The 25,087-nt window shown below is 45.6% G+C and overlaps 1 protein-coding gene across 4 annotated transcripts in view; it reads right to left on the bottom strand.

Annotated features, from left to right (window-relative positions):
• Positions 1-25,087, bottom strand: part of SDK1 (sidekick cell adhesion molecule 1) — a 412,596-nt gene that overhangs the window by 13,312 nt on the left and 374,197 nt on the right. For all 4 annotated transcript variants that reach the window (XM_056336241.1, XM_056336245.1, XM_056336244.1 and 1 more), the window contains 8 exons: positions 20,498-20,613; positions 18,951-19,137; positions 18,007-18,144; positions 14,708-14,869; positions 13,383-13,508; positions 4,972-5,136; positions 2,218-2,355; positions 110-230 (listed from right to left, as the gene is read on the bottom strand). In XM_056336241.1, coding sequence (XP_056192216.1) covers positions 110-230; positions 2,218-2,355; positions 4,972-5,136; positions 13,383-13,508; positions 14,708-14,869; positions 18,007-18,144; positions 18,951-19,137; positions 20,498-20,613 — 1,153 coding nt within the window. The remainder of the gene's footprint in view (positions 1-109; positions 231-2,217; positions 2,356-4,971; positions 5,137-13,382; positions 13,509-14,707; positions 14,870-18,006; positions 18,145-18,950; positions 19,138-20,497; positions 20,614-25,087) is intronic.

Below are 25,087 nucleotides of genomic sequence, written 5' to 3'. Positions count from 1 at the left end.
TAAAGTCCTCCTTAGATCCTCCAGACAACAGCCCCCTTTACCTATGTAACAGTTGCTTGAAGGTAGATAAAAAGCCTTTTTCAAGGGCGTGGTGGTCCCAGCTTCTTACCTGGTTCCATTTTTCTTTGAGAAAGTGCTCTTGATGTTCAGGTGTCTGCTGTTGAGCTCCAGAGCAGTGAAGCCTCCGTTGTCCAGGGTCACTGACTCTTCCACATTGGAGATGGTTTTACCTGGAGCCAGGCAATGAAAGAATCCACTGAAACAAAGGTACTTCCCCCCCCCCCCCCCCCCCCCCCCCAATACAACTGTAGGAGCTAACTTTTCCTTCCTTGCATTTTATGACAGCATTAATTCTTTGAAAATCTCTTTCCCTTTCTTACTGGCGAAAGAGGACAATCCGAGTGAAGGGAAGAAAGTTATCAGGAGTGTGAACAGGCAGAAGGAGCCAAAAGAGGGGAAAGGAAGAGTCATGGATGGATGCATTTCATTCGGAGGTATCTAAAATAGCACAGATGAACTGTGCTCCAAAAGTGCTTGTTCTTGTCTTTCGACTATAAATAGGAACTCGGTGACTAATTCAAGTGGCTACTGAAGATGTCCTAAATCAGGTGCTATGAATCTCATTCGTGCTGACTGAAGCAAAGCAAGAGAAAGTAAAACTAGGAAAGGCAGGAAAAGAGGAAAAGGAGGGGGGGGGGGGGGAAAGGCAGGAAAGAAAGCAAGAGAAAGGGTAAGTGGATAGCAAATAGGAAAAAGATGTCAGAGCTGTAATGAGGATACGATATAGATGTGAGAAAGCACTGGACAATGTAAGGCAGGGAAAAGGACAGGGGACTGGAAGAAGAGGAAAAACACAGCAAAGTGTATTATTTCTTGTAATCAAATATAGCAAGAGCTTATTCTCTCCCATGCTCAGTCTTTGTAATCCCAAAGGTGTGAGCTCAGCTTGTGTCCTGGGGAGAAGGACCGGTTGCATATTGCCACTTTGCAGCAGACAGGTGCTTTATCCTTGGCTTCAATTTCAGTGCTACATTAAGACTCAGTGTGAACACTGGTATCTGACAGCACAGGTCTGACCTGTCTTTTCATGTCTGTCCCCCAAACACGGAGCAAAACTAAGAAGATGAGAGATTTCCTATGAGCTATGCATACAAATATGTAATAGTATTAAATTGGTAAAATGCCACGGTGTTCATACCTCTTCTATCTCATGGGACTGAAATCTGATTTTCTAACACGTGTTAGAAGTGAATTATAAAGAAAGAAAAGATCTTCACTTTGGGACCAAATTACTAAATACTGCCTGGAAGACTCCTTCATTACATGAATCCCTAAGAAGAGGTAGCACAAAGTTCCATGAACCTGATCCCACTCATTAATGTGGTTTTTTTGACACCTCCTGGCATCAGAGCAATTTCTTGCTGGAGATGGAGGAGGCTACTGGAGAAATACATGTGTGAATAACCCTTCCAGGATTTTATCATTTAAGGAGAAGAAAAGGTAAAAACAGTAATCAGACTTCAAGAAATAAGCATTTTGAAAGGGGACTATTATAACATTCCTAGTTTTAGAGCAGGCAGCTCCTCTTTCCTTTCAGAAAGGAGACTGGTAAAAATCGTAACTAAAGGAAAATTCAGAGCTTGATGTTCATTATGCATTAAAGTCTAACAGGTCCAGATAACCAAGACACCTTCTTGTCGCTTGACCCCCAGCCCAGCAACTGCAGCTTGGCTTAGGAAATGAACGTGAGATGCAGGGCACTCTGTTTAATATAAAGGGCTTGTGATATAGTCCTCACACATACAGACCTAGAATATCCGCATTGGGTACAGTCACTGAAAAGCAGAATCTTTCTTCTTCTCCCCATCTACCAGGGAACGATGACAAAGCTAAAGGAAGTCTCAGCTCATTCCTTTTTTGTGGTCATTTTGCAGCATTTGACCCAGACTCCTTGGCTCTTGCTACAGTCTCTGGGACTTCCAGATGCTGTCCTGTCCAAGCCCGTGGCTGGTTAGCATCCAAAACCTAATAAAATCAGGCACTCTTTGCCCAGTAAGGCTATAGGCAAAAGCCATTTCTATCAAACCAGACAGCAAAAAGATCATTCTTCTGCAAACCAAATACCTATAAAAAGAGTCCATGCTGACTCAAAGGGAAGACCTTTCTAATTCCCACAGCTCTTCAGAGTGCGTGCACAGCATGGAGCCCATGTCTTACCTGTGCTGCAGTTCTTGTACTTCTTGCTCTGGCCATGCAGGACCAATGCAAAGACCACCAGGAGGATGAGGATCAGACTCGAGAGAGCCATCACTAGCAGAAACCACCACTCCTCATAGAAAGGGGCTTCCGTTTGCGCTGAAAGAGAAAAAAAATATAAACCAAAAAACCACCGCAATTCCTTTTTTTTTTTTTCTTCCTTCAACATTTTCTCTCCTTCCCCACAGTGAACGATGCATCTATGATAGTGTTCAGGATGGAGGGGTGTTCAAAGTCTACTCCGCAGTCAGACTTTCAAGGGGCTTGCTGATGCTTCTAGGATGGCAAAGAGAACAGGAGCACATCACGGCTCCAGCATCTCCACAAGCAGCTTTCACACACCCAGACCAGCACTCCAGAATCTCTTAGCTAAGAAGAAATTATCACCGAGTAAAGAGAGGGAGGTTTCTTTCCACAGCTCTGCACACCTACATTTCTTAACTATTGCGGTATGCTTAGTACTCCCTGCATCAAAGGAACCACTAATACATCTGTCATGACCCACAGTTATTCCACTTTTTAAGAGGCTTGCCTCTCCAAAATGCCACTCAGTGGCTCTTTGAAAAATACAGCTAGTGCCAGGGAACAAAGTACTCTTGGTTCAGCGTCTTTCAGTGCCTCCATTAACTCCAACTTCCAACATTCACTGCTACTCCCTATCATTTCCCCATCAGTTTAGCCAAGCCTGATGTGCAGCCCGTGGATCAATTCAGTTGCCTGAATTTCGTGCAGTCCTAAGTCATTTCACCTCATTTGACCTCAACTGGAGACGCAAAATGATACTAACTTCCCCCTTCTAGAGTTATCTTGCCAGTCTTGCTTTAAAGGAATAACTATTGTTATTTTCTCACAGTGATAGTCTCTTTGTCAGCATCCCTCAGCTTTGTGAAACAAATGCTGCTGCTGGAGCACAAGCCAGCAGCTGTGTGTAATTTCCCTGTAGTCCATAAGGTAGATCACCTGATGGGAACAGGTAATGCCAGGAGACCAACCCCTCGCTATCACTGAAGCTAGGCACTCTCTTTCCCCAACTGTCCTGAGCCCTGGATCTAACCACAAGCCTGTTGTAAGCCTGATGATACGAGCTGAAATTTGCTCCAGATCACCGGGTATCCCACAGCAGTGAAAAGCAGCCGTGATCTTTCTTTGCTAGGTGGCCAGGCCAGGCCAATAAAGTCCTAAGGCAAACTGCACGAGCCATGCTGGGCTGAGCAGATTCAGTGCAATTTATACCTCCCTCTGCTAGCTGAAGTGGCCAGCCTAAAATGCTTTATACTTTTATGACTGTGAATCTCAACGGAAACCTCTTACTTTCATGCAGCAATTTGAGATGAACACTGAAGCATCAAAAGGAGGTGAATTAAATAGTTCTGTTCCAGCGGAGAACTTACAAACAAGCAGTTTATTTATAAAAAGCATCAGAAGGAGACGCATGCCTGGCTTCAGAGGAATAATGTCTTCCAGGAAAGGAGAGGCTGACATGATTACTGACCCTTTACGTTGTGTTATAGCCTCTGTGAAACCACAGATAGGAAAAACACTGACTCTTGATGTTTGAAATGGGTTGTCTATGCCCTTGTCCTGAAGGAGAAAAGCAAGGGTAGTAGCACTCACGCTGAAATCCACAGACAGCTCTCGCAGGCTAAGTGGTTAATTGTGTAAGGACAAACGCCGCCGTGATGGCGATAGCAGCGTTTACTGCTCTTGCCTGCTGGGTAACTGTTGAACGGCGTTGGTGCTTTTCACTGGAGGAGCAAAGAGATAAAAGCCACTCCAGATACTGGAGCATTGCCAGTTTCTCATGACTCTCCAGAATTTTGAATCGCAAAGCTGCTTTATCGGGTTCTTTTATTCTTCTTGTCTCTCTTTGCTAACACAGCAAGGATGAAACCTATTGCTCAAAGGCAACCTGGAGTACAGCTGTCCCCGTGGGGTGAGAGGGGACCTGAAGCAAAGCTTCTTCCAAGGGCAAGCTCCCTCACTTCACAATGGACCACTGAACTCCAGCCACCCAGACGTGGCCACCTGAGTGGTTTGCTTTTTGTGGTACTGAAGTTCCTTCAGACACCCAGAGTGCCAGGCTGCTCAAAGAGATTCTTGGAAGCACGTTTGGGCCATAACCCTGTTTTCTGGGAATAAGCATAAGAGAGAAGGGAGGGTGGGAAGAGCCCGAGAACATCACCAAGGAGGTGATGCTCTGATGAAGGGGAACTGGAGGCATCACATCGTACTGGAACTGCTAGCTCAGAGGATCTCAGGAATAATTTTGTGAAACTATTTTTGAGAGCTAAATACAAAATAACAGAGAAAATGTTTGTCAGAGAACCCTGGGAAAAAAACAGAAGGAAGCAGAACAAACAAACCAACAGACTATGAAAGGAGAAAAAGCAAATAAATTGTAGACTGTGTAAATTAGTCTTAGGGCAAGAGATCTTACATATAAACACTTGTGAAATTCCTGAGAAGGTTCTTTGTCAAACTGAAAAATGGCACATATGGATTTTTCCTTTTGAGAGTAAAGCATACTGTAATAACCAGCCTTGATTCACCACTATATCACTCTGGTTTTACCCTAAAACAAGCAAAAACAAACTGTCCTTGGTTATTTGTTGCAGCTCGAGAATCTGGGTTGGTTTTTTTTTCCTCTCCCCCCGCCCCAGCCCAAGAAATTCAATTGGAAAAGGTATTAAAAAAACCCCAACAACATGTGATTACCTGATACTGCCACAGAGGGAAGACTTGGTTCTCCATAGCCAAATTCATTGACAGCCACCACTCGAAATTCATAGGTCACCCCCTGTTTGAGTTTGTCCAGGCCGACTGTGTAGGAGGTAGCACTGCGGGGGATGTCCTTCACAAACATATCCCACAGCCCTTCATCTAGGAAAGCAACCAGGAGAGAAATGACATGAACCGTGCCACTTGGCGCTTCCTTCTGCTTGTTGAAAAAAAATCGTCATTAGCTGTGTTTCACCCACAGGCAGCGGGGTGGTCACCTGAAGGCTGCTCAGTGATACACGGAATGCCCTGCCAGACCCCAGCTGTAACGGCATTTATTTGGGATGGGGTCTTGTAACAGCCCAGATGGAAGAAATCTCCTCTAAAATCAGCAGCAGCACCCACAGAGACCTGAGCTGGCTCGAGCAGCTGCCAGCCATCTGGGTCCCTCCTGATCAGGCGAGGTCACCCCATCAGCACGCTTGTTATTGACGGAGCAAGTAAACCCAAAGCAACCTGTTACATTAATGAGCCCTAATCGCACAGGTTTTTCCTGCTTTTTACATTGCACGGCTGGCTTGCCTATCGAACTGTGTAGGCTAGGCTTTGCAAATGAATGCCAGATATGGGTCTTGGTGGGAAGTACCGCGGCCTTGCATGAACTGGTGCCTGGTGGACTGGTGTCACTGGAGCGCTGCTTGCTCCACAGCATCACAAATGAAATGTCCTTTGTGTGCGGTGGCCCGCAGCACGGCACAGCCCGCAGGGTGAGGCAGCCAACACTGCACTTCAGTGCCATTTCAAACAGGAATGAGTTATTGTTTGTGTTAGAAACCTCTCAAAGCCGTTAGAAACACAATGCCATTCTGATGAGAGTGTTTCAGCAGGGTAACCTCTGTTCTCCACAGCCTTACTGACATCGATCCAGATGCACATCCTGACCAGGCACCATTCTGGTTCCTGATCCATACCCGTAATCTTATATTCACTTGACTACAATGGAAAGAACTTCCAACAAGAGGGATGCTGTTACTAATAAGAACAAAACCAACTATAATTAAAACCATCAGTCAATAATTCTGAGTGCAGGAATCAAACATTAATCTAAAGAGACTGCTTCTCAGTAACAATTGGTGCCCAGCACTTTCGCTGACAAAATGGAGTTACTGTCTACGCATGGGGCCAAGTCTCAGCTAGCCTAAGCCAGCGCAGCTCTTAGAGCTCTGACCTTGCAAGTACCCCACTGGGCTTTTACTTTTAGTCATCAAAGCTGTTTGAGCAATGTCTGTTTTTCTCTGCATGTCCCACAGCCATGGGAATAGGATGATAACCTCTGCATAGATATGGCTCCAGCACAGGAGCTGCCTGCTTTGAAAGAAAGTCCTCTGTGCTGCGAGATTTGAGCATCAGCATGACTTCTGGAGCTTGAGGTGTTATCAAGGTAACAATAAAGCCGGAGCCAGCAAGCCTCAGTGACTTGTTCCGCTGCTGCAATGTAAGGCAGGAATCTGTTCTCATTTGCTTTGCATTTACCTGGGTGTAAACTAATTGGAGTCACCACAGCGATGCCGAAATTGTGCTGGTGTAATAAGAGCAAAATTTGGCCCTTCGCCTATTTCTGTGCAACAGGGAATAGCAACAAAGATTAACTGATTAACACTGCAGGTGCATTTCCATGTGAACATTTTAACTTTGGCATCAGTAAATATCAGCTCGGTAATTTGTACCGTGCTACACGTCTAGCAACACACGCAACACCTAACAGCCCCCCGACTACATCTTTTCTGATCAGGAGGATTGGCAGGCTCAGTGGATGCAAAAAGCAGGCTGAAATGTTATTGCGCCAGGTACATTTGAGAAATACCAAAGAACAATAAAAATCGGTAATTTTTCCGTCATGCTTAAAATTCAGACCAATACATTATTCACCAGCATGATCAGAGTATAATGAAGTTATCATAATGTACCATTGTTATGTATTAGTTGGATATTACAATGGCTATAAAACAAGAGATAAAATATTGACTTCCCTTTTACAGGGCAATAGAAGGCTAGATTATTTCTACCACGTAAACTTACAACGTAATAAAAAAGGAGCTTGGGATTTAGTTTCTCCGAAGAGGGTGGAGTGAGGGATGCATTTTCAAAGTCAGATTGTTGCAACCACCAGTACTAGGAAGATGCATCTCAGACTATAAAATATTGCCATAATTGCTAGAATTGCCTGAGCTTTCATAAACACATTTGTAAACAGCAATAAGAGAATTTGAGCCCATTGTGAATTGTCTGAAAAGCAATTTGTTTGCATTGAAAGCCACTTAAACGGGGGAAGAAAAGGCAACAATAAAAATGAATGTTCCGTACTCATTGCAACAAACACAACTGCTCACACAGACACTTTCTCACTCATTTTCTCAAACCTATCAGGGTGCACAGTGCAGAATATCCAGCAGACCAAGAAGTGTAAATTTAACCCCTCTGTAAAGCTTGTAGTAAGTCGGGAAAACTACCCTTGAGAAGTCAACATCGCATTGCCACCTCTCTGTCCCCTTGGCTACGGTGGCGGTGGTGTGGGGCAGCAAAGGCTGCTGGCAGATGTTCCTTCAGCAGTATTCCTGTCTCACAGGGGCTCAGAGATGCTCCAGCTGGTGGCCTTAACTTCTCCGGCCCACCACGCTCTCAGTCATTGAAAGAATCTTTGCCCAAACTGTTTTTCTGGGGTAGGAATCAGGGCTTGGCCAAGATAGGACCCAAGGAGTGATCCTTGGGATCCCAGAGAGGTGCTGGTGCAGCTACAGCCGTCAGAAGTCTACAGGGTGGCGACCTGAAACAGGGGACATCCTTATGTCTTCCCCACTGCTGACTCCAACCCAGTGCTACGCATGGTGTAGTCTGTGGCTTCCCAAGACCTGGCCAACAAGTTTTTTAATTCCAGAGCCTCAATTAATTTATCTCATCTCCATCCGGAACATTCAGTCCTCACTTTGTAGACAGAGATCGCGATCAGATATCTCCAAACTAAAAAAAGCGTTTTATTTCAGTGGTGAACTTTGATATTAAATATTGAACACACGCTTGTGAATTCATACACTGCATCTCTTCCCCATCCCTCAAAACTAGGTTTGCTCTAAATGTTAGAAGTTCAGCTGAAAGAGAATTCATTAGAAGGTCACTTGTGATAGCCAAGATTGGCCTTTAAGTTCAGTAGAAAATCGTTAGCACACTGTACACAGTATTTTCCACTTAGTTTAAGGAGGAAAGAGCGTGGTTGGGCTATCAGGTGGGTATTAACTCATAGAAACCGCCAAGGAAAGCAAAGTTTGCATCGCCGGGCTCCCGCCACGAGGCGCGAGGCACAGCCTGCCCCGGCCACCATCCGAGGGAGGCAGCACAGCTGCACGGGGATGCGCCCGCACTGCTCGCAGATGCTCTTCCTGCAGTAACATCTGTCCTTCTCCTCATTTCACATCGCCTTTCACTGGGCACTCAGCCTCTTAAAACAGGCCTAAATGTGTGACGGAAAGGGGAGGGCTCCTCCAAAAACCCTGTTTTACTTTGTTTCTTGTTTCTAGCAACGCTTCAGCAGACCCTGCCCCAGCCTTATTTCCCGCTGACATGAGAGCTGAGCTTTATCTCCCCGCCTTGACTCCTCCGCCCCATTTGGGAGCGAGGCACATGCCTGGGGAGAGGAGCTGACTGATGGGGAAGGTGCACCCACCTCCAGCCCCCTGCCCCAGCCCACCCGTGGTGGCGAGGAGCTGCGCCGTGGGCTGCAGCTGTGTGAGCACCCAGGGGCCGGCCGGGCTTCACAGGCAGTTAATCGGGGTCTCCATGCTGAATCAACCTGTCAGTCAGTAACGAAGGCTCCTGGCTCTGCTAACTCAGGCCGCTAACAAACAACCACCATGCTGTGGCTGGGGAGATGGAAAGCTGTCAGTTATTTGGGTCTTAAACACCAGCCTTCCCCTCCTGGAGCGAGAGGAGAGCCGTGCCGTAAAACTTCATCCTAATTATCCATTAGGAGGTTTACGAGGGGAGAAGCTGTTGAGAGTTAAGGGCCGGCTGAACGCAAGTAGTGTTCCTCCTACAGAGGACAAAATTAAAATGTGGATGTGTTAGTCAGAGGCAAAGGGCTGGATGGCCGTGCAGACCAGCGAAAGGACAAGAATGGGAAGTGAAGGCTGACAAACTGTCAGCCTCGGCACGTCGTCTGCGAGCAGGAGCGGACCAAAGCCCCCCGGCAGCTGCCGGCAATGCAGCTGCACCCTTCACTTTGAATTTACTGACTTGGGCTGGTCGGTGTCCATGTTTGACACTGCGCTCCCACATTTGTTTAAAAATAAATAGAAAAGGAAGAAAACAGAAAAACATGACTCAAGACACCAGAAAGGAAACTAAAGTGAGATCTGCCCTCAGGGTGTGGGAAGTGAAAACCAGCATTTGCGGGAAGGATGATTCCCACTCCAAGTAAATGGGTTCTCCCCAAAATGCCTACCGCCTTTATAGAACTCATCACCTGGGGGAGCAAAAGAAAACACTTCCCCGACTAGTCTGTGTCCTAAGCTCATGATTTGTGGCTGACCTGAGGTTTACTGGCCTGTTCATGCCAGCCGTGGTGCTGGAAATATTAGGAACACGTTAAGATGCCACTCCCCCCCACCAGGCTTAAGTCACTCCCTGCTTGGGAAAAACAAACGCAGTCCAAAACGTCTGATGGGGAGAGGAGGCAGAAGAGGAAATCTGTATCGGCTTGTCCTGGTTTGGAGGCTTTTCCTGAAGTGACACAACCCAAAGGGCTGTCAAGCACTGGAACAGGCTGCCCAGGGCAGTGGTGGAGTCACAATCCCTGGAGGGATTTAAAAGATACGAAGATGTGGTGCTTGCTTAGGGGCATGGTTTAGTGGTGGATTTGCCAGTGCTGGGCTAATGGTTGGACTCGATGATCTTAAAGGTCTCTTCCAACCCAAACGATTTGATGGTTGGATGAGGCAGATTGCCAGAACGCCTACACGGCCGTGCTGCAGCAAGGCAACACCGCAGCGAGCCAATACACACACGAAGGTCTCTGCTGGCAGTTATAGATCCCTGTGCTCCTGGCAGTGACCCCTGGGGCATTCTGCAGAAGCACCTCCTTTGGAGACAGGGGATAACTGGGAAGGCAAGTCTGTGTGAGAATGCTCGGTACTTTACTGGCTGCATGCCCCCCATTAAAGCATGGTACAGAGAGAGGAGCCTTGGCTGTGGCGTGGGGTTGGGAAAAGAGGGGTGAAACCAGTTTCTCCACTCCTTTGAGCCCACTGGGAATCTTAACAGCGTTGTGCCATATCTGTCTTTTCCGCTGTACGTAAAAACTGAGGCCATGATCTAATACCTGTTCCTTAGCCAGCCTAGCTGACGTCTCAGGAGTGCTTACGATGGCAGTGACAGAGGCTGCTTAATTGCATTTCTTGTAATGCACAAGGAGCTAAACTGGAATCTATTTCTCCAGGGACAGAGAAGGTGAAGGAAAAGAAAAAACTTCTGGTTTTGTAATGTCTTCCTCTAGCACAGATCACCCTGGAAAAAATATTGGTTCGCCTGCGCCATCCCGGTGTCTGGGTATATTCAAAATGCAGAGGAGGTAGTCAGCCTGGTCACCTTCCATAAATCTGGGAGAGAAACGGGGAGATCAAATGAACAATCTCAGCTGCCTGCTGCCACCATCGCTGAACCCAGCGGGGCAGCCGGAGCCCTGGGAGACACAGCAGGACACTGAAAAATTCAAAGGGATGCGACAAAAGGGGGTAGGGTTTGCCATCTCTGACAGAAAGCCACCCTCCTGCTCTGATGGAAGAGTCTTGGCAGGGAGCTACAGCAGGGAAAATGAGATGATACAGCATTTAATGTTTGGGGTAATGAGGCCTATAATAGATGACACTTGAGATGTGAAACACTAAGGTAGTGGTATTGCATTTAAATATTGGCAACAAGCTAATGCTTTTCATCTGTCTGTTCCGTGCCCCTTTTTGATCTCAGAAGGATGAATATCTTTCCCTTCCTTGACTTTATGTGAAGGGCACAAGTCAACTGCTCTTCTCTTGGACAACAACTCCTTAAAAACAAAGGTTGCTCCAATCCATGCTCTACTACCCTTATAAATCAACGTGCAGAAGCAAATTTTTAGAACGATATTAAAACAGAAGCTGCTCTGAATGACCAGCCCTGACAGAAGGAATTAGTTCCCTGCTTTTGTTAAGCTTGTAATTCAGATTTCAAACTCCTCCATGCAGAGATGAGGAAAAAAAGCGGCACAAAAAGGAAGCCGCCGGTTGGGTGAAATAAGCAAATGTTCCAATTAGTCTGTCTCCTCTCCTGGATCACATTTCACGCTTCCTACAGCTGCATCCAGAACGAAGGATGAGAATCCAGCATACAAATGCCTAGTTCATTTGCTATAGCAGCATGAATAGGATTAAAATAATCTGAAGAGGAATTAAATGCCTCAACAGTCAGGTTGCAAGAGCAGGAGAATAAGACTTCTTCTGTGTGTTTCCAGGATCAGTGGAGTGGGGCCAGCAGAAGTGACCCTGGGTTAATGCAGCTCAGACCTGCCTTGGAGGGACTATTTTCTTCCTACTCAAAAAGAGTGGACCACAAATCCTACACCCTTAGCCATGAACTGTAAAATGTTTGTTCACATCCAACGGTGAGACAAGCCCAGGAAAAGCAGAGGAGCCTGCAATGTCACCACTCACACGAGTTGCATTTCCAGCTTGCAGATAATCCGTGCATGGGCTGCAGGCTTCCCTGTAAAATACCCTGAGTCCAAAAAACCTGTTCAGGGGAAATGTAAGCTGATAAGTGAACTTCAATGAACCGCTTTGGTTTAACTTGCTATCTAAACAATGCTGTTCAAATAAGACAATATTTTCTACCTATGAAGAAATAAGGGCAGAAATCGATACACTGATGTAAGTGAAACAGAAGCACGGTGCTGTCATGCCTCTAATTAAAAAAAATATCTTGCTCTCTTTGGGAAACTCCGGTGCTATGAGAAGGTACACATTTTCCTTGCCTTTGGTTTTGAGAACAACTGTCAGGTTAAATGACAGAAATAAGGAAGAAATTTTAAGGTCACAGCAGAGCCTCACTACAGAGCAAATTCTATCAGATGCAGGTATGGAAAATGCCTCATGGCATCATCTTCAGTGATGACCACAGAAACACAGGCAATAATTTTGTTACAGGTATGGTTACACATAATTAATCTGTTTTAAATGCAACCTTACATTCAAGACACATACAAGAAACAGGATCCTTTATATATCAAACAGATAAACGTTCATTTAATCAATATATAATCAAGCAATGTGCAAGCATCTAGAAGTTAAAAAGGGAAGAACAAGCAGCCAACATGGATATGTCAAGTATAAATCATGTCTAATTTCCTTCCGTGACAGGGTAGCAGACCTTGTCAATAGAGGAGAAAGAGCAGACATCATCTATCCTGACTTCAGCAAAGCTTTTGACATCGTGACATTCAAACACGGCCCACACGAAACAAGTATCTGGTAGATGCATCACTGGCTGGAAAACTGCACTTGGCAAACGGTTAGCAAGGTTCTCTGTCAGAGGGGAGGGAAATGACCACGTCAGGTTACGCAGGGGTCTGGCAGCGCTCACTGGTTTTTCTTAATGACTTGGCTACCAGAAAGCATGCGCTTATGGAATTTGCAAGGGGTACCGACGGGGAGAGGCTGCGGACAGGCTGGAGCGTATGCCTTCTTTTAAAATGACCTTGTCCAAGTGGGAAAACATTCTGGAAAAAGCAGAGAGCAGCTTCAGTATGATGCAAATCCCAGAAGGAAAGGAGCTCTGGGAAAGTGCTGGGAAAAACTGTAGTGATGAGGGGATTCCTGTCCTCCCATTGCAAGCATCCTGCCTGCAGAACAAATGGGGAAAGTGATGTGTATGTGGTGCCAAGGTGCTGGCCCTATTATTAACTGAGAAACAGTAATTAGCTGTGGTGTTCTGCTCCAGAAGAGGTCAGACTTCTATCCGTGATCCTCAAAATACAGCTTGCAAGTACTGGTTAGTCCTTGGGCATGAAAGATGCTGTAAGCATTTAAGTGAGTTTTAATTATTAACTATATTAGCTCATCAGTAGGATGATTTACCAGTGATGTAGCACAGCGAAAGCCAGAGCACTCAGGGTAATTTTCTGTGACTACTCCTAAACAGGAGAAAGTCTGTTAAACCACGTAATAAACCAGCAACCATTTAATACTGGCTGGCAACAGTGTTCTCTCACAAAATCCCATTGCCTTACTGGGACAACCACCAGCCTCTCAGCTGCAGGATGGCTTTTGGCGTGGGCTGAAGGAAGGGGAACTCGTGGCATCAAGCTCGCAGTGTTTCCCATGCCTTACCTGAGGGTCGTGCCTCTATAATGTAGCCAGTTGTGGGTTTTTCTCCTGAATCTCCCTCAGTCCATTGCAACGTCAGCCCAGAAGCAGATTTTGTCACCAGAATTTCCTGAGGGGAGCCGGGAGACCCTGAAGGATGAAAAGAGAATAGGAAGCGGTGCTATTGGAGATGGACGGCAGTATTATATTCTTATACCGATATAGGAAAAAATAAACACCTAGCAGTACTGGTCAACATACACGTGACATAAACCAGCTCAATGGGCTATTGACCTAATCTTTTAGGTACCAGCACCAGCAGTTACCTGAGTTTTACAGGTGCTTGTGTTAAGAAGGGAAAAGAAACCCCACTCTCGTGTCAACCCTTAGCATCTCTGCAGTGTTTGCACGTTGCCACTGCTGTTTTGGACTTCAGAGGTGAGACCAGCCTCTGAGTTTCAGGGAGAGGTTCCTGGGGACAGCTGCCTGCCCGTCCCCTTGGGAAGAAGCCACAGCCACGTTAGACAGAATTCCTCCTTTATCCTGCCAGTGGTGAGGCAGGAGAGTCAGACTGTGGATCCACGGTGCTGCTGTCGCGGACAATGGTGACGGAGGGCTCTGTGATAAAATGAAAGCTTGTTGGCGCCTAGAAGGGTGGAACTGCCACACCTGGCCCTGACGGAGGGAGCAAGTATTTCCCTGAGCTGGAAAAGAAGCAAAAACCAGAACCATTGCAGTGATGCTCTGTGATTTACTGGACAGGCCGGTATCGTAGCAGAACATTTAACTTGTTACGATTATCTGGTTTTCAAAAAACACTGATCAAATAAGAAACCCAACTCTTTTGGTACAGACACTGAACCAGGCAGGGAATGCTGCCATCCAGTCTGTAGCTTCTCTTAAAATACCAGCAAATTCGCAGACCTCTCCCTCTGCACAAGCCAAAGTGTCAGGAGAGAATAATTGTAAATTCTTTCTGGTTTTACATCCAGGAACCTCTGCTGGTTTCGGCAGTTATTCCAGTTCTGACTCCACCGCAGAGCAGTACAGTCAGAATTACTCACTGTGCTGTCAGGCTGCAGCTTTGAAATCCCTGGCTAGCCTGTTTGCATTATGATTTATTCACGCTGTTTTGTTTATTCACATCAGGCTTCCAGATTTCAGGAAAAAAGGAAACACGTTTTTCATGGGCACTTGTGAAACCCACTGAATCATGTCCTGAGCTCCTGTGACCCAACTTCTCCTTGGCTTGGAAATTCATGTGAAGCCCTGAGTGCACTATTCCCCGCTGTTGGTCTGCGTTTGTGTAACTGCTCTGGCTCGCGACATGCGTTTATGGTTCCACTTACCTTCTGCTGGCCCAGCTGTGATGTTGGCTTGCAGTTCAGGTCCATAGGCGATGGTTCGGGCTTGCACTCTGAACAAATAGGTTATGCCCTTGGTGAGATCTCGGACCTTCAACCAGCGTTGCCAGTTACCTTTAATGTCCACGGTCACCACCTTGCTTACTCCTGGAACAGCCACGCAGATAGGCAAATAAGAGAAGGTTGCGATGCAAAAAAAAAAAAAATAAAAAAAAAATCAAGTGAAGCTTATTACATCTAGATGGTAAGTAAAATTATCTAACAGTTTGCTAAGAAAGTATTTCTTACAATTAGCAGGAGTTTAAGTAGTGATAATAGCCAATTTTCAGCGCTGATAAGTATAATTAGAGTTTAAGCTTGATAAGTGGGTACTGACAAGAAAAAAACCTTACAACACAACTGGGAAATTGCCAAGAGACTACACGCAACTTCACTAATTACTCTGGAAAGAAAGGAGGAGGTAAACGAAGAGGACTGCATGTTGCAGATTGCTTCCTAAGTGAGCATTTCTCCGCTGCTTTTTTGCCAAGTAACCCACACCATTGCTTGGAGGATGAAACAAGGGCCAGCCTTTTCCCCTTCATCTCGTCCTGTCCTTTCCACCACTGCCAGGTGCATGCAGAACGCAGGACGTGTGCCTCACAGGGCGCTTGTGGGTATAAATGCCACCGCAACAGGGGATGCCATCAAAGCACTATTAGCTTGCACGAGCTGAAGTCATGACTTGAGTTTCACCCTTCTCACCCTAGGAGTTTTTCTTACAGGGGTGAATTAAAAACAGTGCTGCATCCTTCAAGGTTCATAGCTAGCATCATGTTTACATTCTCATTGCTGAGGAAAGGGCAGAGCAGCAGTAAGTGCTTCGGAACCAAAAAAATCTAGTTTTCACTGACATTTTCTAAAAGTAAGTCAATGGAAAGGATTTGATGTATAAAATATTTTACAGAACAGAAAGTTTGAATTTACAGAGTCCTTTTGGCATTCTTCTGGTGCTGTAGATGCACATAACCCATTTCAAACCAAGAAGCTAGGAAGTGGGAGAACCTTTTTCCCACGAGAGAAGGCTGCTTGCTAGTTTATCCTTCCAGAAAAATGCAGAAGGAAGATGTTTTTCAATCCAGATGCTTATTTTATGCAAATCAAGATGATGCTTTCAGGTTTTATCAGTTAAATAAAGAATAATGTCCAAGCAATTTGTGTTCAAAGTTTTCTCCCAGATACAATTTACAACTCAGAGATTCTTTCCTTGGTTAATGAGGAGGCAGTAAAAGTGCTCTCTCCTTCCCTAGGTGTACTATTTCATTTCTCTGAGACAAATCAGGAAGCATTTGTCATTTTGAAGTTATGTTCAAAAAAAAAAAAAAAAAAAGGAACTGTTAAAAAAGGCTCCAGGGCAATTTTGTTGTCTATTAGTGTGTAAAACATAACACTGTAAAGCTTAAACAATAAAAAGGTCAAACCGGGAGAAAACTGTGCTAAAGAACAGACTGCTGTTAGAAAGTTTTGCAAAACGTGCAGGTTTTAAGCGGTGGCTTGCGAGGGGGAAGGCAGGAGGTGTCAAAAAGGTAAGGATGCTCAGCTGAAAACCACAAATGGGTGCAAAGTCAAAAGATGCAGGAGAAAAGCTCCAGGGGGTCTGGTCCATCCGTGTTGCTGCACTGCAGTGCTGGCATGGAGGAACATGAGACCTGGGGCTGGAGGGATCCTCTGGATCGTGGGATCTGGCAGCTGCTGGCCCCGCAAGCCTTGCTGCCTGCGCTCAGCACCATTACGTGCTCCATCCTCAAATGAGTTTGGCTCTGCCTTGCTCTCTAAATAACGGAGCATGACTTTTCTATCATGGGAAAATTATGGCATCAAGGGAGGGATTGCTTACCACGGCAGGAGAATAAATATATTTACTGAAATGAAATAGTTGGCACAACAGCAAATGGATAGAAACTGGAAAACAAATACAGTCAAAAAATTTAGAATCTGAGGAAAAGCCCTCCATAACCTCCCTGCTCGCATCAGAAATCTTCTACAGGGGAAACAGAGACAAGCCGGAGCCACAGACAGCACAGGATGAGGTGGGGAAAAGAAGAAAACAAAACACAGATTCTGAGGATGTTAAGTCAAATGCATGCAGGGAAAACATGATCTGACACTTCCATATTTTCAGGGGAAAACCTGTATTCTTGAACATTGTGTAGGAATGAAGAAAAGGCAGGAAATGCCCAAACAGCCTGAACCTCCTGCATACCCTGTGCACATTTCTTGGTCAGAATTAGAAATGCTTTCTGCATTAGCTCTTTGTGCTCAGACCTGCCAGCCGTAAAGGCTGAAAGTGCTTTTATTCTCGTGTTTTCATTCCTGAATATAACTTTCTCAGTGCATGAGACATGGATATTCAGACAATATAGATCTTTATTCCTTACTGAAGCAGCAAATACAAATGATTGATACCCTTATTTCTTTGGAAAAGAGTTTAAAATGGATTGGCAATGGCTGAAATTACTCTCCCTGCTGTCACACTGCCAAAGTTGGACATCCTATTGAACTATTGGCGATCTACCAGGAATATAAAAATATTAATAAGACCATCCACAAACTTTGTAATTTTTTTCTAATTCACCTTTGGAATAAATTTAAATTTGTTTTCATTGAAATTGCCAAATCCTTCTCTGTTGCTGTTCTGGCAAATTAATGAAACATTTGTGGTCACCACGTTGTCGTGGTCTAGCTGAAATCTAGTGCCGGGTTAAAAATGCTGCTTGAAAACTCCGTGTAAACAGACACAACTAAATCTCTATCACAGTTATTCTCCCCTGTCAAAAGTGGCAGCGGTACCAGTGATGACTAGCACATTTGATGCCCGGGCAATCTTTGCAATAACAGAAGTGACACATGATGTGATAAGCAACGCAAATGTGTCTGATGACTATTCTGGGCTGGAGCCTACTCAGCAATTCCAAAGCGTAAAGCAGGGAAACAATCAGCACTCTCAGGCTGAGTTTCCTCTTTGCCCATACCAGGTAACGATGGCTGTAAAATGACTTTTCAAATCACACAGAATATAGTTTGTGCAAGAAAATGAGAGAGGACAGACAAAAAAGCTATATTCCACAATATTATAGTTTGCTGAAGACTTCTGGCAAAAGTGGAATTGTTTCACTTACCCTCTGCCACCTGGCTTCTCTTGGAAAACGGCAGAGAACAAGTGGGAAATTGGGCAGAGATAAAAAATATTACAGTACTTTTTTGTCATTTCGCCATGAATATGTATGATCGGAGGTCTTTCTTACCCTGGACAGGAGCCAAAGGCTCATAGACTACTCGATAACCCTGTAGGACTCCATTTGCTGCTGTCGGCTCGCCCCAAGACACATTGAGTGTCGTGCAAGTGATTTCAGAGAACGCCAAGAAGCTGGGAGCACTGGGTGCTGGAAGGATTACAAAGAGATTGAATTGCAGTAGGAGTAGTCAATCTGATATACATATATATTATAAAACATCCGTTTATCTGCCCAGCCTAAATCTAAAGGAAATAAACTGAGAAGAGGATTTGTCAATTGTATCCAAACGTCCTGCAGAAACCCAGCCTGTCCTAAAAAAAAAATCAGCCACCCAGCTGCAAAGCTGAGCCTCAAAAGGAAGCAAGGAGACAGGACACCAAAGGGAAAGACCCTCAGAAGGGTGCTACATGTGCGTACAGCCTGAGTGCACCCCCCCTCTCCATAGCCACCTCCAAGGGCATCGCCTTCCCCCTGTGCTGGAGCGCTCCCATTTTGGTCACGTCCAGCACAGAGACAGCTCAGTCTGACTGAGCGGCTGCTGATCCAGCTTTAAAAAAAAAAAAAAAAAAAAAAAGAGGAACTATAAAAAGCATAGTGATTCTCTCACAGGACTGTTTGGGCAATTTCCAGGTGCTGGAGATGAGTTCCTACACATTTTCAGGTATGACAGCAGAGGCCAGAAAGACCCACAGACTGTTTCCTTCTGGACCAGCTTGTGAAGGGACTGGCCCTTCTGCTAATCCATTCCCGTTTCCACTGCATCTCCCCCTTCCCACAGGGTCCACTTATTTGACCCCTTTTTTCCCCCCTCCAAGTCCATTACAATGTAAAGACCCATCCAAAAGCTAACTCCAAACACCAGCGCCCTCCTGCATCCCTCCGTTTCCCTCAGCCTCAGTTCTGTGCCAGCCATCACCACGCCTGCGCTCTGAGACACGAGGACGGTCCCCTACCCGCCTGGTGCGTCCTGCCCTGCGAGGGGCTGCTCCTGGGGCCGTCCCCGGCCGCGTTGAACGCGGAGATGCAGACCATGTACTGCGTGTGGCTCGTCAGGTTCTTGAGCCGGACAGTTGTCTCTGGGAGGAAAAGGACCTTCACTTTCTCCGTATCATTTTGGATGTCACTCTCCCAGTAATAAATCTGTTGGGACAGTGAGATGTTTTAGTATGGCATACACGTAGAAAATATCTGGGCACTGCACCTCTAAAAGATCAGGAAGATGGTGAGGTCTTGCTCTGGATAAATGGGATACTAATGCTTTTCACCATGTGCCCAATCTTTTCCTTTGGGAAACTCCCCTGAGTCCAGTGACCATGTAGCTGAATACATCACTCAAAAATAGAGCAGAGGCTGAAGAATATGGCCTAATGACAGCAGGTACGTACTGCCAGAGTTCAGCGATGAGAGGCCAGTTTTTAAATTCTCCCTGAAATGCTAGCCTCTGTCAGCACTGGCATCGTGATATGATGCTCCATAATGCACCTCTGCGTGCACACAATGGGTTCCCCATTTGTGCTCACAGGACAGCCAGGCAAATGCCTTCCTGAAGAGGGTAATAAAGACTTCCCCTAAAGTTCCTTGAGGTACTTTTCCCTGCCCTTCCCTTACATAATTTTTATCCTGAAGCCATAAAATTAGGCTTTGGAGAAGTTGTTTCCAAGAGGACGAGTGATGCCAGCCCTACTTATTGGACAGGCCTGGCAGCGAGAGTGTTACAACAGGCCAAAGCAAGCCAGAAAGTTGAGAGAACGCGCCAAGGCAAGGCTCCACCTTGGCTCTACAAGCCAAGCTGTTAGAGCCATCTATATACGTACAAAAGGAAAAGAACATGAATTGATATATAAGGATGCTTGTTGCTGCCAGGAAGGGTTGCCAGATTATTCGCATTGGCTTGGCTTTTCTTTGCTTATGGACCTAAATTCACGGAGAGAGGCAGAGCCAGACACTGAACCCCAGCCAAGCTCTATAGTGTTTGTAGACTTGCCCATTTCCACTCTCTGAGGGTCCATTCTCATCCTGGAGAAGGTAAACAACATGCCTTTGCAACGTGCTCATCTCCTATGGACCAAATGCAATTAATACTATGATTTAATTTTGTTAAAGTTAAGGAAATGAAATAAGTCTTCCGAAATCTGACCTGGCTCAGGCTCCTAGCTTGGAGAAAGTTCTGCTTTTCCTAATGGCTTTTAACATTTGGTAGAAAGCTCAGTTAATTTTCTTCAGTGCATTTCTTGCCCCTAGCTCTTGTGCGCCTGTTGCTTTTTGGAGCAGGTATGTCGCCTGTGTAAGTGGAGCTGCCTAATTCTCTGCATACCCTGTTTCTCCACGCTCTCCTCCACAAATAGCAACACACTTTTCCTTTTCTCCCCCCACAATCTCATTTTCTTTAGTATGCTGTTTTGCCTTATGCAGCGAGGGCAACCGCAGTTTGTACTGCTATCTCACAAGTAACAGAAATGCCAAGTAAGATAAATGAAACCAGTAGAAACAGGAGGATTGCCTTGTAGCCTTGGATGTTCCCGTTTTGGCTATCGGCAGGAGGGGGGTCCCAGGTGAGCTCCAGCTGGCTTGCAGAAAGGGAGTTCACTTGGATGTTCTGTGGGGCCAACGCTGGTGCTAGAGAGGAAGGAGAACAGCAGAATTAATAGTGACAAGCAGAACTATTCATATCCAGGTTGCAGTCTGCCATTTGCCGAAGGACCCAGGATAGACCCTGTTCACGCCACAAGCCAGCTAAGAGAGTCAGCCCTGGAGGCATCTGTATCGCAAGGATGTCCCAGCACACGTGGACCGAGGAGCCTCCGGAGGTGGTGACGTTCCATCCCACACGGATTGGGTTAGACATTGAATCAACTCAATTTAGCCAGCAGCCTTGGAAAAGAAAAGAGAACTTTGTCTTCACCCTACGGTATGGTTTGGGGCCGGCCCTCAGCAGGGACACGGTGCTTCTGGCAGTGTCGGGGGGCGAGGTAGCCCCCAGCCCCGACTCCGCACCCAGCCTGGAGAGCAGCCCATTTGCCAGGCTCCAAGACCCACGGCTGAAACGGTGTCTAAAATTACATGCAAACCCCATCAGATGCTAATCAATTCAACTCATATTTTATGGATGACACAAAGACATTCAGCACATTCCTCGTTAGCTCTGCTTTCATTACACCCTCGTGCACACACGCTGGCCACCTTTGGCTCCTGCTGCCGTCTCTTCTTCGCACTGCGCTGTGCTCGAAAACTAATCTTGGAGTGTGCCTGGGTCAGGCCATCCTTCCCTTTGCCGGGATCCGGCTTGGTGCAGGTGGATTTTCCTCCTCAGCAGCTAGCAAGGACAGGCTCTTTTCCCGGCCTGCTGTCTGTGTCTCCAGCAGGTCTTCGTCGACCAGCAAATGTCTGTTTACAGAAAAGGTGCCAAAGCGTGCCCTGTTCAGACTCCAGAAGCAGGGAGAGAAAAGCAGGGCAAAGGGCATGCTTCCCCTTCCTCTGCGTTCACGATGCCACAGCCTTCACCCAAGCCACCTGAGAAAGCTGCCGCTTTCCTCTCTGTCCCCTTACGGGCCATAAATAGAAGTGATAAAACATTCACTACGCAAGTTAGATAGCCCCGGTTATCTGTTCCTCTGGAGACTTCTTTCTTTAGAGAGAATGACCTTCATAAGTCACACTTTTCTACCAATACTCCTTCCCCTCACAGTTATAAAATAAAATAGTAAGTAACACCCACTCAGCCTGACACCAACTATTTATTTTGTTCTAACTGTGTGGTTTCCATATTATCACTGCCCACCCTGCCGTTAATGGAAATGTTAATAACCAGCGCCAGGTTGTTGTGACAGATGCTTGGGCTCATTATCAGAAATTCTTATTTACCGCTCCATTAAACGACAGAATCGCACAAAAAAAACAATTCAATCAAAACTAACTGGAGGAATTTTAACAGCCACATTAATAATCCAAAACATAAATAAAGTTAATGTCTTTTGCCTGTTTGCCATCGGCAACTCTATTGCAAAATTATCGCTCTACAATTAAAATGTGGAAGGCAAAATTGAAAATAGCCTTTATCCCTGCGCTTAGTTAAAACTAGTTGTTTATTATATTTTTTTTCCGTTTCTTTTTCAGCTGGATGTAGTAAATACATGAGGTGACAGTGACAATCAGTAAAATACAGCTTGTTCGCAGGGGTGCAGAGCAGCAAAGGCAGCAGCTGGCTGGCTGCGTTCAATGCGACGTAGTGCTGCTCTGCTAAGGACCAAAAACCTCCAGATTTTGAGACTTTCACAGCTCACATCAGAGCACAGGGCCAACCTGACCACACAGTCCAAACCTGAAAATACATCTCAGAGATTTGCAGATGATGACACGCTCAGGGAAACAAGGATATGTACCATCACAGAAGAAAATGGATCACTTTAGCAATGTATTTTCTTTCTAGGTAGCGACACCGCAGTCTGTCCTGAGCTGACAGCTTCCAAGTGCTCTCAATACCCAGGTCTGAAGCAGCATCTACAAGAGCATTTTGCTTTGGATCCCATGTGCCAGCCTGCAACAATTGTCGCTTCTGAGATGCGACCATTAGAGGAGCCAGCACGTGCAGCTGGCCGCTAGAAAAACACCACTTTTCCTCAACCCCTTTTTGAAGCACGTTTAAGAAACACAATGGCTAAAAAGGGCCAGCGATCATTCTCCACTGACACTCTCACTGCTGGAGCTGCACTTTTGCTGGCATGGCACTGGAAAATTTGATGGGAGGAAAAAAAATAATCCAGACAGTGTGGAAAAAGACATTTCTCTTTGCTACCCCAGAGCCTCCATGAGATGTAAATTGTTTGGGTTTGTGCCCTGTGAGTCTGTCCCTCTGTTCAACTTTCAAAGGCTGATGTGTCCCTCCTCTTCTAAGCATAGATTTCTTGTTGACAGCAAGGGACAGCAGAAAAGTGCTGCTGACGCTTGATGTGGCTCTGTGCAGACAGCACATTACATTAAGGGCGGAATGAAATACTTAGAAAGGAGGGAACACGTCCCTGAAGACTCTACCTGTTTGAAACCCCAAACCATTCACTGAATGCATGGGCAGCCTGTGCCAATAAAAGCAAGCACATTTTAAAGGTGAATGCAAAAGGCTTTTACCTTCTAGGAATGCAGTTCGAGATTACTGGAGCTCTGAATTTTTTCATGGCTGTTGAAATCCCGAATACATAAAAAGCAAGGTTAAAGCTGCATACCTCACACTGCTTTAGGTGTCAGTGACATTACCAACTATAGCAGGAGTGACACAGACCCCTGAGGGTCCAAACTCAGCTCTTGGCAGGTGGAAAGCGTTTCACTTTCCCTGGGAAAAAAAAAAAAAAATTGGTATGCATTCACAAAGTCTAATTCTATGCACATATTCTACCTTGGAATCTCACACAGATATTTGTAAACATTTCTTATCTGATCAATTCACCTTTGAGATTGTCTCCTTGAAACTCTCCCTCAGCCAAAACATAAGGAGAAAGGCTGAGCAGTTTGTATGGTAATTAGTAAAAAAATAACAACTGTGAAGTGGGATGATGTTGGCAGAATCGTATCAAGACAAGAAATCTATCTGGAAATGCAGTCTGAGTGTCAAAATGAGCCCATAAATAAAGTTATACACCTAAACCCACATTTAAACAAATCACTGCCCTCATTTTCCAGTCGTACTGAACAGCCTCTTCTCACACTGCAGGCAATTTGAGCTTGCAAATGCTTATAACCTTTAAAGAGAAGGTGCTTAAAATCCCCAGTGGCCTGCCCGCACCAGAGCTCCGTGCATTGCTGAAGGTTCTCCTTAGTTTTCCTCGCTGCTTCCCTGGGATATTTGCTCTCTGGGCTGTGCGGCACGGAGAGCTTTTCATCAATATGAAACCACTATTCCTTTTCTTAGTGACAGTTGCCACGACGCTCTGTAGCACAGGTAGGCTACAAATCCTAGTGATTCATTGGGTAAACTTAATAACCGTTTTTATGAAGCGCTCCTTGCTGCTCTTACATCTGCTCTGATTTCTGGGTAGCAAAGGATTTCTCCTCTACTGATTTTCTAATTGTTTTTGTAATGCCAGTATTATGTCAGGAAATTCACAGACAAGTCTGGGACAAGATTCCCCCATACTCATGCCATTTAAATAAACATGCAGGCAAAAAAATGAGGAGGAAAATGCAGTGAAAGAGACGGAAGATTTTCTGTGCATCAGCTTGATCCTACTGTTCTAAACAATCCCAAGCAAATTTCTGTTTTGTAAAGACCTCTGATCCTTTCCTATCTAGCAAGCATTTCCCCCCCAGTTCATCAAAGCACGCCTTTGTGAACATGCCTGCTTTTATTCCCCGGTAATCAATATATTTGCATTTTGGTGTTAGCACCTAGAGGCCAGAATCTCACTGCACAATGTGTTGCATAAACACAGAACAAAGAGACGGCTCCGGGCCGAAAAAGCCTCCAATCTGTATGTCTGCACATTATAATGGACGAGTGACTGCTGCATGTTCTGATGTATCGGCTGTAACCTCACCTACCTAGTGAGTTACAGCAAGGGAGAAGGCACAACAGTATTCCGTGTAGCACGTGCTGACGATTAAAGCTTGCACACGCTGCACCTCGCAAGTTTATACACCGATTTCTGGTGCATGCAGTCATGGAAAATAGAGCTGGAAAGGATTTGGAGAGGGCTCAGACATCCATCCTCCCGTGTCACACCAGGATCAGCTCAGCTGGTCAGATGTTTGCGTAATCTCAACCACTGACCTCTTTCCAGATTCCCCTGCCATCCCCACACAAACTCTGCTGCATATCCCTATTTTAATAACTCCTAAAAGAACTCTGTTTATTTTTTTTTCTTTAGATATCTAGCCTAAACCATCCTTGCCTTATTGGAGTTATATCCCTGCAGTGGCACGGAGAACAGATTGTTTCTTCTCCCGTTGCAGCCGCTGCCCTCAAGTTATGGCGTAGATAAGCAACAGTTAAGTGGATTATAAAAGCCAAACACAACACAACAAACAGAAGGTCACAAGATAAAACAGCAAGACTGATCTGCAGCTCGGGCAAAGCAAAACGCAAGGGGTTTTCTTGCAGTAT

Source organism: Falco biarmicus, chromosome 4 (genome assembly GCF_023638135.1).
Source record: "Falco biarmicus isolate bFalBia1 chromosome 4, bFalBia1.pri, whole genome shotgun sequence".
NCBI lineage: Eukaryota > Metazoa > Chordata > Aves > Falconiformes > Falconidae > Falco > Falco biarmicus.
Note: the sequence above shows the minus strand (reverse complement) of the source record. Positions and strands in the feature narration are given on the sequence as shown.